Source organism: Oncorhynchus kisutch, linkage group LG1, assembly GCF_002021735.2.
Source record: "Oncorhynchus kisutch isolate 150728-3 linkage group LG1, Okis_V2, whole genome shotgun sequence".
Taxonomy (NCBI): Eukaryota; Metazoa; Chordata; class Actinopteri; order Salmoniformes; family Salmonidae; genus Oncorhynchus; species Oncorhynchus kisutch.
In genome coordinates, this window is record NC_034174.2 from 32477908 (window position 1) to 32493008 (window position 15101).

The 15101-nt window shown below is 43.7% G+C and overlaps 2 protein-coding genes across 2 annotated transcripts; both read right to left on the reverse strand.

The window, feature by feature from the left end:
* Window positions 1-203: 203 nt before the first annotated feature.
* Window positions 204-3357, reverse strand: LOC109896069 (cyclin-L1). Its single transcript, XM_020490287.2, has 10 exons — window positions 3003-3357; window positions 2720-2794; window positions 2430-2539; window positions 2227-2347; window positions 1929-1993; window positions 1702-1801; window positions 1196-1454; window positions 855-945; window positions 660-725; window positions 204-570 (listed from the first exon to the last, which is right to left on the reverse strand). The coding sequence occupies exons 1-10, from the start codon at window positions 3246-3248 to the stop codon at window positions 408-410; spliced, it is 1296 nt and encodes a 431-aa protein (XP_020345876.1). The 5' UTR covers window positions 3249-3357; the 3' UTR covers window positions 204-407.
* A 428-nt stretch (window positions 3358-3785) lies between these two features.
* On the reverse strand, window positions 3786-12494 carry LOC109896064 (von Willebrand factor A domain-containing protein 1). Its single transcript, XM_020490273.2, has 5 exons — window positions 11945-12494; window positions 8829-9380; window positions 8229-8546; window positions 7684-7959; window positions 3786-7288 (listed from the first exon to the last, which is right to left on the reverse strand). The coding sequence occupies exons 1-5, from the start codon at window positions 12027-12029 to the stop codon at window positions 6945-6947; spliced, it is 1575 nt and encodes a 524-aa protein (XP_020345862.1). The 5' UTR covers window positions 12030-12494; the 3' UTR covers window positions 3786-6944.
* Between the last annotated feature and the right edge of the window lie 2607 nt (window positions 12495-15101).

Here is a 15101-nt window from a genome sequence, read left to right on the forward strand (position 1 = left end):
ACCGGAGGGTTGTTGGTATCAAAATCCTAGAAGCCATTAAGCAAGGTACTTAACCCCCCACAACAGCATCAAAACCTGTATGTATGAGTCTTTCGGAGGGTTTGGGTTAAAAGCGGAAGTCACATTTCAGTTGAACCTTGTGTGAAGTTGACCAATGAAGTGATCTAAATCACTTGATGCCATTCATAAAACAAGACAACAGATCATCTAAAAGCATTTTTATTTCAAAAATATTGTTCAGACAAAAGCTTTGGACTATGATCTTAGAGCATAGTTTTCCAAATTATAATGTAATACAAACAATCTACAAAAGTGAAAACATTGGAAAGTCTGGCTTGTATTTGGTCCATGATGTGCTGTTCCATAGGTCATTTACGATAGCTCTTCCTTGATAACACCTATGAGAGTTATCTTCTACGTGAGTATTCATCTCTCCTTCCTCTTCCCCGCTCCCTTTCCCGTTCCCGCCGACGCTCCCGCTCTTTTTCCCTTTCTCTATCCCGGCGACTGATTTTCTGGCGGTGGGTGGGAGAGACAGAGCGCAAAGGAGAAGAGACACTGCGACTGCGTCTGAAAACAGAGAGTGAAGTTAGTCTCAGAGCTGAGACTCAATATGGAGTCCGTATGAAACAGAGTAAGGCACAGTGCTTCTTCCATACCTTCTTCTGGAAGGAGACATGGACTGAGTCTCTCTTCTCTCATCACTACGACTCCCTCTTTTCTTCCTGAGAAAAAAAAAGAAGAAAAGCAAAAATAGAAGAGTCTTCATTTCATGAGGGAAAGCAGCTCCATTCAATCGCACAAATATACTCAGTACAGATATCCCCATACTCCAGTAGAGGAAGAATACTTACTCGTCTCCGTTAGTGAGTTTCCGGCAGGCATTTTTTAGGGCGACTTGATTTAGGGGAGACTCCCTGTTGGTCTGTGGTACAGCAGGCGACGCTAGGACAAAGAAAGATGAGAATAAGGAACTTTGTAGGAGGAAATGGTTACAAAGTCAAAGGGTTGCTAAAGGAAATGATGAGCACATGAGACAAACAGAAGTGGAGAGGACGGTAATAATATATATTTTTTAAAGATGCCAGGATGCAAAAATAAGGAAATAGAAACAAAAAAGCATGATATAAAACATTAAGATATCACTTATTACACAGTGTGTTTCCTATGGGTGAGTGGTGTGCGTCTGTCTCACCTGCTTTGGAGGCAGGGGAGAAGCTGGAGGGGACGTCCAGGGTGGGGGTGCCCACAGCCAGCAGTCCCCCTCCTGCCAGTTTAGCCTTGGCGATGCGTGCATCCAGGGCCAGGTGACACTGGTCCACTTCTTTTAACATACTGGGGAGGGAGACGTTGGGCAGTGAGTACAGCCTCAGGATCCGCCCACAGATCTCCCTCAGGTCCTCCTCAGACGCACCAAACAGCAGGAACCAGGGAGGCTGGTCCGGCAGAGGGATCTGCATGGAAGACGGGAGGAGGGTGAGGAATCAGACAGGTGGTCATGTTGCTGTTATGGACATCTGGGAGCTATATAGACCAGCTAATCATGTTTTCGCATATGTCCTTAGATAAAATCTTGGTTTGTGTAGTAGGTGTGCTGATATGTGCAGGTGTATGAATGACAACCTGGGATGGTATATTACTGTAAATTACCTTATGTGTTAGCATGTTTAAAGCACATAAGTGTACACTGTAGTGTCCTACCTGAAGTGTTCTGGCTGACAAGTAGATACAGGCACAGGCCACGGTCTCAGCACTGAACCTCAGGAACACATCTGTCCTCAGACTGTCATTCATGTAGTTCCTAGAAAACAGATAGCAGCAGAGAAAGGTGGAGAGCGAGATGAAAATAGATAAATAAGAACTCTTCCTAATATGACATTTGAGATACACTGAGAAATGATTAAACAAAATATCAAGAAGATACTCACCAAGCTGTCTGTACCAGCTTGGTGTTCTTCTCACACTCCAGCACCTGGAGGTACATCACAATGATCTGTGACAGAACAGCACAAAAACTGTTAGGGATGTGTTCCCAAGACCAGATGTAATGTAAATTGCCGTAGAAAAGATAATTTGTTAGGCATGTCATGGTAATACAAATCCAAGCCTACAGTAGCAATCACAACAAACAGGGCCTAAACCACAGTGGTTATCAATTGTCCTGTTTTAGATCAAATGCCCCACTGAATGTATTGAAGGTGGTGAGGCAAGGAGTCTGCTGCTTGCCTTGTGGGGGTGTTTGACATGCACACAGAAGCCCAGCTCCTTCAGCACTCTCCTCTCTGTCTTGATCACCTGAGCCTTGGCACTGATGTAGCTGGCATCCAAAGGCATGGGGACCTGGGTCCTGGAAGATACACATGGTTAGCGATATACAGAATACCGCAAGAGGGTTGGGAGAACTGGAAGAGGAGTTCAGATCACCTTACCGTTTGCCTTTGCTGTGTTTGAGGTGGTAGAACACATTGAGAACATCTCGTACCCTGCGCGGTTCCTCCTCGATCTTTGAAGCCAGGTGCACACAAGCCATGGCAACCATCTAGAAAGAGGCAGGCAGGGAGGTAGATGGGTATTTTGAGAAGGGGAAAGAGGATGAGATTAGTTTGTCACAGCAACAGTGTGAACAAATAGTAAAGGGGTGAATGTTTGAGCGAAGTCTGATAAAGGACTTTTGCAGTGGAACTGGTTGCCAAACAGAGCATGATAGTGAGGGTCCTACCTCTGCACAGTGTCTGACAAACGATTTGCAATAGTAGAACCTCTGGAAAAGGATCTGTCCCGTGGCCATGGCTACCTGGAGAGAACGGTTATCAATTAACTTGCTAACTACGATTTAAATCCATCGCATGGCCTGCCTCATTGGTAAACAACATGCGTCTTTAACTTAGCTGTTGATTCTAGACATGGTCTCGTGTTTGACCTGTACAATTAGATTTGTCTGACTTTTAATGCAAATTCTACTTAACTTCGGCACAATAGTTGGCTAGATAGCTGTTACCAACCTGCGGGAGTCTAAGCAGAATACCCGCGGCCTGTATCAACTCACAGCCCCGCATTCGCAGCTGCTCCTCGGTATCCGCGGAGAGCCCATGTTCAGCGGACGGACTCTGCTGTAGTCGCTCCAGTGGCAGGAGACAGTTATCTAAAGTTAGGGCTACACCAGAGTATATCTTATCCCCTATAAGAATTCCCTCCCCGGGAATTCTCAAGTATTCTGCCGCCATCACATATTCAATAGTCGGTTGCATGACACCAGGCAAGACCGAGGCCCAGTCCAGTACGGGACTCCAGTACAGCCTCTACCGATTGGATGGGCCGTATGTAAACCGCGCCCCTTGCCATTCTTCATACGGGTTGTGATTGGTTATTGTGGTCTTGAATTTCGTTGCGTAAACCAATAATAGCAGTATCTTTTAAACGGGTGGAAGCGGTTAATTTTTATTTCTGCAAATTCCGGTGTTTCATCGTTTTGTCAAAGTTTGCATTGTTTTGATACCATAATGTTATTTCTAAGCGTGTTACAGTTGAAAAGGTTATTGTCTCTTGAGGGAAGAGCCTATCATTGATAAAATGGACTCACTTGTGTAAAAAATAATTGCCGTTTAATAGGCTAAATCTTAATGCAGATCAATTTATGTTGGGCAGCAAGGCTACAGCATGTGACAATGGTGTCTAGAGATATTAATGGTCATACTGTACCTGACAACAATCATACAGTTGCCTGTGTGTGTGTGTGTGTTGTATTGATTTTTACACTCCAAAATAAAATTACTTAAAAAAGGAGAAGCAATTTACACTCGTTTTATTACCTCATATGATATTAACATTGAGTACATAGAATACAAGGGTCGTTCCACTTGAAAAAGTATTTCGACACCCACCATCTCAGATTGTATTTAAATCATTTCTGTAGATAGAAAAAGATTAGACTAGCAATCCTGCAAAATTATTTAGTTGATCTCTGAGAAATGCATCTAATTGATTACACCCAAATTGGCCATTTAAATGTATAAGATTCGTATAATATTCAATAAATATAGTACTTCAAATCCGATTTCCACCAAATAGTTTACTATCAATGAAATACACATGACGAATCTAAAAAGCAACCCACGGACACCCCCACACCAAAAACAAGTATATATTATCAGTTCTGTCTGAAAAGTAGTATGGAGCTGCGGCTCGGATTATTGTTTCTTTATCCTATGCAATGCATTCTCAGTGAATTTGGTGATGTCCCCCGTTTATAGAAATCAATAATTGAAGTCGTTGAGGTACCGTTGACTTGCATTGGATATATGCCACAAATGCTAAAAAGAAACAGTGGCTCGGTAAACAAAACCAAAGCATCGGTTGCTGTCATACCTTGTCCATAAACTGCTTACAGGGTAAGGAAACCAATACGTCAGTTTGTCCCTTTATTAACATTGAGGCTGCATAGAGTTGTTGGAGGTGAGATTGGCGCAGAGGAGGCTGGTGGGAGGAGATATAGAAGGTAGGGCTCATTATAATGGCTGGAATGGAATGGTACCAAACACATGGAAACAACCGGTTGGACTCCGTTCCATTGATTCCATCCCGGCCATTACAATGAGTCCGTGCTCCTATGGCTCCTTCCACCAGCCTTCTCTGGATTGTCGTGGGGTGTGGGGAGTCTGTGGGTGACTTTTGAGCATATATTTGGATTCCTCGTGTTTTACTCATTGTTAAAAAAAAGTTTTGGATGTTAGGTACTATATTTATTAAATATTATATGGATCCTATACATTTAAATGGCCAATTTGGATGCAATCAATTAGTTTAATTTCTCAGAGCTCAAATTATATTTCAACAAAATATTGTTGCTGGAATGCTTATCTAATCTGTATCTTTTTAATACAGAAACTATTTCGGAACAATCTGAGATGGTTTGTGTCATGGCTTGCTGAAATGACATGGAACGACCCAGAAGATGAGACGTGAGAGGAAATGTTTTCCTGTTTTCAGATATTGCAATTTATCTACCCTCTATATGAGACCAATGCATTGCGGTTCAATTGGAAAATGGACTTCGTTTTTTGCATTATATTCACACTTAGGAGTGTACTGTGCAGCAGAGAAAGAGTTGAAAAAGTTGAACATAGGCCTGATTGTCACAGCCTGTGGTAAAAGATGTGTCCCACTAGATGGCGATCTTCACAAGCAAGTTCACAAAAGCCAGGCTGATGGGTTCATATGTTGACTGCAGCCTATTATTGGAAGCTAAACTCAAAACTGAATATAAACAATATGTGAGAAAGCATACAAGTACATTTTGATTTTATGAAGTGAATATAGTTATATTTTTTTATCAGAAATAGTTAAAATGCCTATGTGTTAGAGCATGCCCACATGGATGATGGGAGAGAAGATACGGTTATTCAAGAAAGTTAGGTTCTATGTCTTCTTTGTTCCTCTCTATCCACCCTTCTTTCTCTTCATCCTCATCCACCTATCCCCCATCAGTGGCAATCCTTCTCATTGGAGTCAGAGAAATGGAATCCATCCATTTGGATCACAACAGCTCTATGCTGAAGCTGCACTTCTTTATCTTGACCCAGATGACCCAGGACCTCTCTTCCTTATGAAATGACAACATAATCCACTTACATGGCCTTCAGAAAGTATTCATACCTCTACTTATTACACATTTTGTTGTGTTACAGCTTGAATTCTAAATGGCTTAAATGCATTGTGTACATGCAATGCCCCATAATAACAAAGTGAAAACATCTTTTTAGACATTTTCGAAAATGAAATACAAAAATATTATTTTTAAATGTTTTCATGCTTTGTTAAATTGGTTCTTAATCATTGCTAGGCAACCATTTTCAGGTCTTGCCATAGATTTTCAAATAGATTTAAGTCAAAACTGTAACTCAGCCATTCACTGTCTTCTTGGTAAGCAACTCCAGTGTAGATTTGGATTTGTGTTTTAGGTTATTGTCCTGCTGAAAGGTGAATTCCTCTCACTGTGTCCAGTGGAAAGCAGACTGACAAAGGATTCTGCCTGTGCTTAGCTCCATTACGTTTATTTTTTATCCTGAAAAATCCCCCAGTCCTTAACGATTACAAGCATACCCATAACATGATGCAGCCACCACAATTATGCTTGAAAATATGGAGCGTGGTAGTCAGTAGTGTGTTGTATTAGATTTGCCGCAAACAAAACACTTTGTCTTCAGACAAAAATGTAGTTGCTTGCAGTATTACTTTAATGCCTTATTGCAAACAGGATGCATGTTATGGAAAATGTTTTATTCTGTACAGGCTTCCTTCTTTTCACTCTTTCAATTAGGTTAGTATTGTGGAGTAACTACAATGTTGTTGAGTCATCCTCAGTTGTCTCCTCACAGTCCTTAAACTCTGTAACTGTTTTAAAGTCACCATTGGCCTAATGGTGAAATCCCTGAGCGGTTTCCTTCCTCTCGGGCAAATGGTTAGGAAGGACGCCTGTATCTTTGTAGTACTTATTGACTCAAGACATTTCAGCTTTTCATTTTAAATTATTTGTACAAATGTTGAAAAACATTATGTGGTATTGTATGTAGGCCAGTGACCAAAAAATCTAAATTTAATCCATTTAATTTTGGGCTGTAACACAACAAAATGTGGAAAAAGTCAAGGGGTGTGAATACTGGATAATCAAGTGGTTTGAAGCAACATAGAGATGTGACTCCATTGTACCACAGCATTGATGTGGCAATGAAGCATATCAAATTTCAAACATTTCCTCCACTTCAGCTCTCTGACTGCAGGCAAATCTCATTGATAACCGCAAAATACTGCTCTATCAAAGTGAGAGAGAGGGAGAGAGAGAAAAAGGGGTTATTACTTTCCTGTTGCACAAGAGTGCAGTTAGACATACGAAGACGACTACTACCTTAAAATTACAATGACTATAATGTGCCGATTCAATAAATCGTTCAAGTCCAATATAAGGCTGGGAGACCTGTGTGTGTGTGTGTCTGTGTGCGTAGTGTCAGACCAGTTTGTGTGTGTGTGGTGCAGCAGAGCCCCTCTCCCAGGGCCGTGCGGTAGACAGGGGACACACACACTCGGCTGCTGGGGGCCAGGTGTGTGAGCAGCGTGGACAAGGAGCCAGGGAGCAGGTATAGGGAAGAGGACGCAGGGCGGGAGGGGATCTCTGTCTCACCCATCTCCCAGCTGAGCCAGTACCCCCTCAGACCCTCTTCATGGCCTCGCCACCGGACCTGCACCTCATCTCGCCCCACTGGGGTCAGCTGGAGGTCAGCCAGGGCAGGCAGCACTGAGATACACACAGAGATAGAGGACAAGTTAGTGTCTGTGCTTTGTTATAAAATACATAAATCACAGAACAAAAAAAGAGAGGGGCCAGGCCCAAAGGTAAAAGTGGGAGGGATGACTACGATTATAGATGACTATGATTATAAATGACTACGATAAATACACAGAGTATACAAAACCTTAAGAACACCTGCTCTTTCCATGACATAGACTGACGAGGTGAATCCACGTGAAAGCTATGATCCCTTATTGACGCCACATGTTAAATCCACTTCAATCAGTGTAGATGAAGGGGAGGAGACAGTTTAAAGAATGATTTTTAAGCCTGGAGACAACTGAAACATGGATTGTGTATGTCTGCCATTCAGAGGGTGAACAAAAACACACGCATCTTACCCTCCTGAGTGCAGGCCTTGACAGACAAAGCCTTCTCTTTGCCAGTGGAGTACAGGGCGCTGATGGTGACCAGGTATTGTGTCTCTTGCTCTAGACCAGTGAGCAGAGTGGTATTTTGATGTCCGTGTAGCATAACCATGTGGACCTGTCCACTGGGTAGAGCGCCATACTCTATCTGGTACCTCTGGACCTGCTCAGGCTGCAGAGGACCCCAGCTCACTCGCACCCTGTCAGGACCTGAGTCTGACACCGTGACCACTGCTGGGCTCAACACCTCTAGGGTGTGTGAGAGGAGAGGACAGGGAGGAGAGGGGAGGGGGATGACAGAAAAATAAAATAGATTATTATTTTGCACAACAAGTTGTTCAATAATGTAAAAAGATTGTCTACCAGTGTTGATTTTCTATTAGACTATTCTTATTTCATATTTCTACCGCATCACTGAACTTTATATTCCACTCCCACATTCCTGACATCTATTCCAATCCCTTTCTTTCCATCCCCTCTTCCTCCTCTCCCAGTCTCTCTTCCTCCTGCCCTCTCACCGGGCAGTGTGGTGAAGTTGGCACTGAGGGTGTTGAGGTAGTCCTGGTTGGACTTTGGGGTGAGGGAGGCAGTGTAGCTGGTGTCTGGTTGCAGCCCACTCAGCTTTATCCAGCTGGCATCCCCAGGGAGGGTCCGTCTGTGGTACTGCACCCCGCTGCTGGCCCCGCCACTAGGCTGACCCTCCCCGCCACCTGGCAGCATAGAATTATAGTGGACCTCATAGAAGCCTGTGTTGGCGCTGAGGACAGGACGCCACTGCAGCACGGCACTGTGGGAGGACACCTCTACCACCCGCAGGCCCTTGGCACAGATCAGCTCTAAGAGAGAGAAAGAGGGGGGGGGGGGATATACACCTCAGGTGGGGAGTTTGCATGGACACTACAGAGGCTGCAATCTCAGGACTGTCTATAAATACTTGAGTCTAGAAACTCAGTTCTAGTCAAGTAGTATAGTCCCACCTCTGTAGTGTTAGAAGTGAAAACGGTATGTGTGCAGAATGGTTTTATACAATGATGTGCTGTTTGAAGGGCAAATTGTTTTATTTCATATATTGTCATCTATTTCCTCTGTCTTTGTATCCACCCTTTGTATCCACACACCAATGATGACCTCCCTCAGGTCCTCTGTGATGATGCTGATGTCATCGATGTCCACAAAGTACAGGTGGGACTCGATGGGTGCGGTCACCACCCTCCGCAGCACCTGGTAGTTCCCGTGTCCTGTAGAGACAGCCAGCACGGACACGCCCGCCGTTCTCAGCTCTGCCATTGGTACATCCACCACGCCCGGCTCTACCCCATCCGTTAGCCACACCAGCACCTTAGGGAGCTTTGTTTCATCCCCAGCTCCAGTCCTGGCTAGCAGCCCCTGTGCCAGTATGAGGGCAGCCTCAGTGTTGGTGTCCCCCTGGAGCTGCCTGGTCCTCTGCAGTGCCCCCTGTAGGCCAGGCTGGGTGCTGTGGGCGTCCAGACCAAACTCCAGGTGTGGCTCAGTGCCCACCTGCAGCAACCCCACCCTTACCTGGCCCTGCCCAAGTGAGAAGGGGAGGAGCAGCTCAGACAGGAAGCGCAGCAGGCGAGAGAACTCATAGGATGACACACTTCCTGAAGAATCCAACAGGAGCAGGATGTCCCCTTCACAACAGTTCAGAGCTGAGTGAGAGAGAGAGAGAGAGAGAGAGAGCGATCACACTAAAGCTATTTATCCCTGATACTGTATATCTACAGAGAGAATTGTAAGCAGGCATGTGGCTGCAAGCCCAGGAACAGATTCCACATGGCAACAAAAAAACACTTGTAATGAAAAGCTTTTCAAAACACATTGTTTCCCAATGTTATTACCTGTCGTGGAAGTTCTTTACTCGCTAATCTTCCTATGTCCAAATCTAAATATTAGCTCTTCTTTGTGTGACCAGTCAAAATAAACTTTATTGGTTTAAGCCATTTTATTCAAACACAGACTGGGATCCAAGCCATAGAACACAGGACAACACAGGACAAGAGAGAGGAAAGGAAAGAGGGATGAAGAGACGAGTGCTAAAATATGGATAAAGGTATGGGGTTGAGAGATGACTGTCAAGGGGAGTGAGAGAAATTAAACAGATTAAAAACTGAGGATAGTTGGAAGAAAACAGACACAAACTAGAGAAAGAGAAAAAAAACACAGAGAGAGAGCGAGAGAAATATAAAAAGAGAGACAGAGAACATTATGTGCAGAGAATAGCCACAGTCTGGCCAGACACACTCTGATGAGCACATTATAATGGTCACTGGATCTTTATTCTCAGAAACAATTTAGCCCCAGTTGCTCTCTCAACCGTCTACATACAATAATCATTTCCAGTAAAATCTAAATCGCTTCTCCTAACACTCCAGTTTCTACACCCCAGCTTCTACTAACAAAACAAAAACACACTTGCAGTAAATTCAAATATAGTAGGTCATACATTTTCATTTGTCCTGTGTCTGACTCAGCTCTCTGCTGTGTGTTACTGGTGTGATAGAACGCCCAAGAGGCTGACTGCCAAAGCAGGTTGGCAACAGCTATACACTATATGGTTGGTAAAACAGTAGACATACCTCTGTCACCTCAGAGACAAGGGCATGTCAGATGAAACCCATCTATTTTTCCATCAGCTGTCATGACCTGTTGTAACAGGTGTATAACCCTGCAGGAATGCAGGAGCAACCCAATGATTTTGCTGTTCTAACATGCTATTGGGGTGATGCACTGACATGCTCTGGTCTAGTAAGAACAATACAGGTATCATTCAATCACAAGCTGACGCCTGATGGAGGTACAGACGCAGACGCACAGACAAAGACATACACAGATGACTGCCATCATCCAAAGGCACATATACATATTATGCATATTGCGTCACTTCTTCCACACATTTTATTCCACTTCCTGCAGAGCCTTTGTTATTTTTATCTCCTTTTATCTCTCTCTCTCTCTCTCTCTCTCTGTGTCACCCACATAATCTTCAGCTCTCTGTTCCTTTCAGAGAGCCCTCTTGGAACAACATTCCACAATCATTCAACTTTTATAGAGCGTCTAGAAAATGATGGTGGTGGTAGGGAGAGAGAGGGAGGGAGGGATGAGAGGAAATGAAGGAGAACAGAGATGAGGGAGAGCAGAGCAATCAGGAGAAAGGTATCAGCCAATGTCTGAAAACAACCATACAATAGTAACTAACACAGATGGAGAGGAGAGAGGAGAAGAGAGCGAGGGAGGGATGGGAATGGAGGCAGAGGCGGTATCTCCTATTAACCCCTTATAAAATAGATAGAAGCTTCGTGAAATATTGGGAGAAAAGACAGTGCGTAAGTACTGCGAGAAAAAGAGAAGGATCATGAGAGAGAAGAGATCAAAGGGATTTGCAGCTCGCTTCCCTCTGCATTCCACAGTGAGCTGTTTGTGAGCAAGAGAGACTGCATGTGAGGGTTGTAATAGAGAAGAAGTATGGCTTTTCCTTCAAACCCTAAGTCTCTGTTTATGTCATTAAAAAGTAGCTAAAAAAACCATGAAGCTTTGTTCCCACCTTTATGACCTGTACAAAGATATCTCCAAAGGCTTTGCTTCATATTTTTCAAATAAACCTGAGTCATAGATCCAAATGTTTACTTTTAATTAGTTGGGGAATACCATAAGCGTGGATATATTATTACAGCTTTGTTACTGTAATTTGGCAAACAGAATGTTACCTGTTTCCAGAACAATTATGGCCTAAGTCAGCAGGGCAAATGTTTGTCTTGAAGACAGCAATATCAATGAAAGACAGAGCTTCCATTGTCTCCCTTTCAACTGTAATGCCAAGAGCTGGAAGTCTCTCTCTCTCTCTCTCTCTCACTCTCTCTCTCTCTCTCTCACTCTCACTCTCACACTCACACACACACACACACACACAGAAACACTTTACATGAAAAATATTAACTCTGTCAATAATACAATCCACTTATACTATACCCTGTAAATAAGTTACTATTTTGCGGATTTAGGCTATACCACACTAATAGGCCATGTGATCAGATAAATATTACGATGCATCCTAAGGTTATTGGTAGAAAAGTAATGATTATCTAATGATGTGACTGAGTATCCCGACTTTAATCAGCGCCAACTGCAGAATGGAACATTGTTGAGAGTCTACAGGAAATATGCAAAAGACATCTCTCTAACCGTGACACACCTGTATAAGGTAGGCTAAACTCACCTGCGTCAGGCACAACGTTTTGTGTGTTGCTTGGCCGGAGTAACACACCGAACAGCAAACAGGAAAATCCAAACCACCCCATCATAAATTGGATAAATACGTTATGATGAAATTGACCAAACAAGTGCACCCTCAACGGGATCTCCCCATGTCACTGTCCATGGCATTGTTGTCCTTCCCTTTCACATTCCCTCGAGCTTCTCATGCGCCAAGGGATCAGTCCGTCTTTAGTTGTACAGCCTAATTGTATCAAGGCTGAAAAGTCATTACGAACTACTACCCCCCCCCCCCTCCACACACACACACACACACACACACACAAGGGCACTCGCGTGCGCACACACAGACAGCGGAGACCGCGTTATCCACACTACCTAATTTAAAACGTATTAGAAGGCGCGACACTCCCACTACCACAGCACGAATTTACCCCCCTCTCCACAAGATCAACTGATAAGGAAGTGCTTCTTCGATTTCATCTCCTCCTCGGCTCTGCTACTGTTTCACCCTCCAATATATTTTGGTCCTCTACTGCCCCTTCTCTTTCCCTTTCTCAAGCGTCCTCCCCTCAACAGGCAATAGTTTTTCGGCGTCACTTTTGTTGGACTTCGTCTCTGTTTCGGACATTATCCAGGATACTTCACATTAAATAGCACAAATGTGATTAAAACTTTATTGACTCCATTAGTAGGCTACTATGGTCGCTCTACACTCATACACTACATGACCAAAAGTATCCTCATCGAACATATCATTCCAAAATCATGGGCAGTAATCTTAGGCCTCACTCCACCCTTATTTGAGATACCTAATGCAGCCCTTCACATACACACCCGTTCTGCCAGTCACATTCTGTTAAAGGTCCCCAAAGCACACACATCCCTGGGTCGCGCCTCTTTTCAATTAGCTGCAGCTAGCGACTGAAACGAGCTTCAACAAACACTCAAACTGGGCCGTTTTATCTCCATGTCTTCATTCAAAGACTCAATCATGGACACTCTGACAAATATGGCTGCTTCTTGTGATGTATTGTTGTCTCTACCTTCTTGCCCTTTGTGCTGTGGTCTGTGCCCAATAATGTTTGTATATATATATATATATATATATATATATTTATTTATTTTGAATCCCAGCCTGTCCCTGCAGGATGCCTTTTGCCTTCTGGTAGGCCATCATTGTAAATAAGAATTTGTTCTTAACTGACTTGCCTAGTTAAATAAAAATAAAAATATGAAGTTGGTCCCCCCTAAAACAGCCTCCACTCGTCTGGGAAGGCTTTCCACTAGATGTTGGATCATTGCTGCGGGGACTTGCTTCCATTCAGGTACAAGAGCATTAGTGAGGTCGGGCGCTGATGTTGGGCGATTACGCCTGGCTCATGGTCGGTGTTTCCAATTCATCCCAAAGGTGTTCGATGGGGTTGAGGTCAGGGCTCTGTGCAGGCCAGTCAAGTTCTTCCACAGCGAACTCAACAAACCATTTCTGTATGGACCGCGCTTTGTGCAGTGGGGCATTGTCATGCTGAAGCAGGAAAGGGCCTTCCCCAAACTGTTGCCACAAAGTTGGAAGCACAGAATCATCTAGAATGTAATTGTATGCTGTACTGTTAAGATTTCCCTTCACTGGAACTAAGGGGCCTAGCCCAAAGCATGAAAAACAGCCCCAGACCATTATTCCTCCTCCACCAAAATGTACAGTTGTCACTATGCATTGGTGCAGGTAGCGTTCTCCTGGCATCCGCCAAACCCAGATTCGTCCATCAGACTGCCAGATGGTGAAGTGTGATTCATCACTCCAGAGTACGTGTTTCCACTGCTCCAGGGTCCAATGGTGGCGAGCTTAACGCCACTCCATGAAACCCATTTCATGAAGCTAACAGTTCTTGTGCTGACGAGGCAGTTTGGAACTCAGTAGTGAGTGTTGATCTTTATGCGCTATGCGTTTCAGCACTTGGCGGCCCCATTCTGTGAGCTTGTGTGGCCTACCACTTCGCGGCTGAGCCATTGTTGCTACTAGATATTTCCACTTCACAATAACAGCACTTACAGTTGACTGGGGCAGCTCTAGCAGGGCAGACATTTGACGAACTGACTGGTTGGAAAGGTGGCATCCTATGACAGTGCCACGCTGAAACTCACTGAGCGCTTCAGTAAGGCCATTCTACTGCCAATGTTTGTCTATGGAGATTGCATGGCTGTGTGCTCGATTTTATACACCTGTCAGCAACGGATGTGGCTGAAATAGCAGAATCCACTAATTTGAAGGGGTCCTCCCATACTTTTGTATATATGGTAATACCTGAACCCCCTTCAGTGAAAGGGTTTGTGCTCTACTCAGGGATGGGAGGAGCAGTGTTCGGGCATGTCCTGAGACAATGCAGGCTAACAGGGTGGAGTAGCAGCAAACTATTCATTGCAATAAACACCTAAGAGCCTTTTATTTTGATTGTTGCACTGACTCTATGCACACTCACAGGACTCTACACAGTCACACAATATTGAATTAGTATATTTTATAAACAAAACATACCTGCCCAGACCCACTAGCCTCCACCCCTATGTCCAGCACCCTTTCCTCCACATGGCCACAAGCTGCACGATTTTGTTTCTCTCTGTCGCCCACGCACTTTACATTTTTAGATAAAGCAGTTGACCTTTCCATTGCATGAACGACAGAGGATTGGCTCAATTTCAGTTTGAGTCTACGTTTTTTAAAGATAATTGATGAAGAGTTTTGTCCAACTCATCGGGTATCTCAGTGCACCGTCACATGTCATGTCTTGAAATATACAGACAGACAAAATAAAAGTACATTTACATTCCAATACCTCTGACATCCATCTCTCCACCTCCACCCAAAACCTTTGAATTTTGTAACATTCCCAGAAGGCATATTGAGTCATTAGTAGTTTTACACTTCAGACATGACTCTGCCCCTGTGCTGTAGAATTTCTCTTCTATAATAAATTCTGTACATTCATTTATACTGGATTAAGTGTACATTTTTGTTAAATGTAATCTCATTAGTGATGTTCTGACATTTCCTCCATCTTGTTCTTTTAAAATATTGGTTCCAATAGTTTATATTTATTTCTAAGAGATTGTCAGTTGGAAAGGCTCTCTGCAAGCTTTTGTATAGCTTACCTATCATATGAATA

Bases quoted from the DNA above. Each gene is read 5' to 3' on its own strand.
- LOC109896069 (XM_020490287.2), bottom strand. From the start codon at position 3,248: ATGCAACCGACTATTGAATATGTGATGGCGGCAGAATACTTGAGAATT. The intron at 2,348-2,429 runs GTAAGGTGATCT...TGTATCTTCCAG, and splicing joins AAACACAGCAAAGGCAAACG to GACCCAGGTCCCCATGCCTT. The intron at 1,802-1,928 runs GTGAGTATCTTC...TCTGTTTTCTAG, and splicing joins AAGCTGGTACAGACAGCTTG to GAACTACATGAATGACAGTC.
- LOC109896064 (XM_020490273.2), bottom strand. From the start codon at position 12,029: ATGATGGGGTGGTTTGGATTTTCCTGTTTGCTGTTCGGTGTGTTACTC. The intron at 8,547-8,828 runs GTGTGTGGATAC...TCTCTCTCTTAG, and splicing joins CCTGAGGGAGGTCATCATTG to AGCTGATCTGTGCCAAGGGC. The intron at 7,289-7,683 runs GTAAGATGCGTG...TGTGTATCTCAG, and splicing joins CAAGGCCTGCACTCAGGAGG to TGCTGCCTGCCCTGGCTGAC.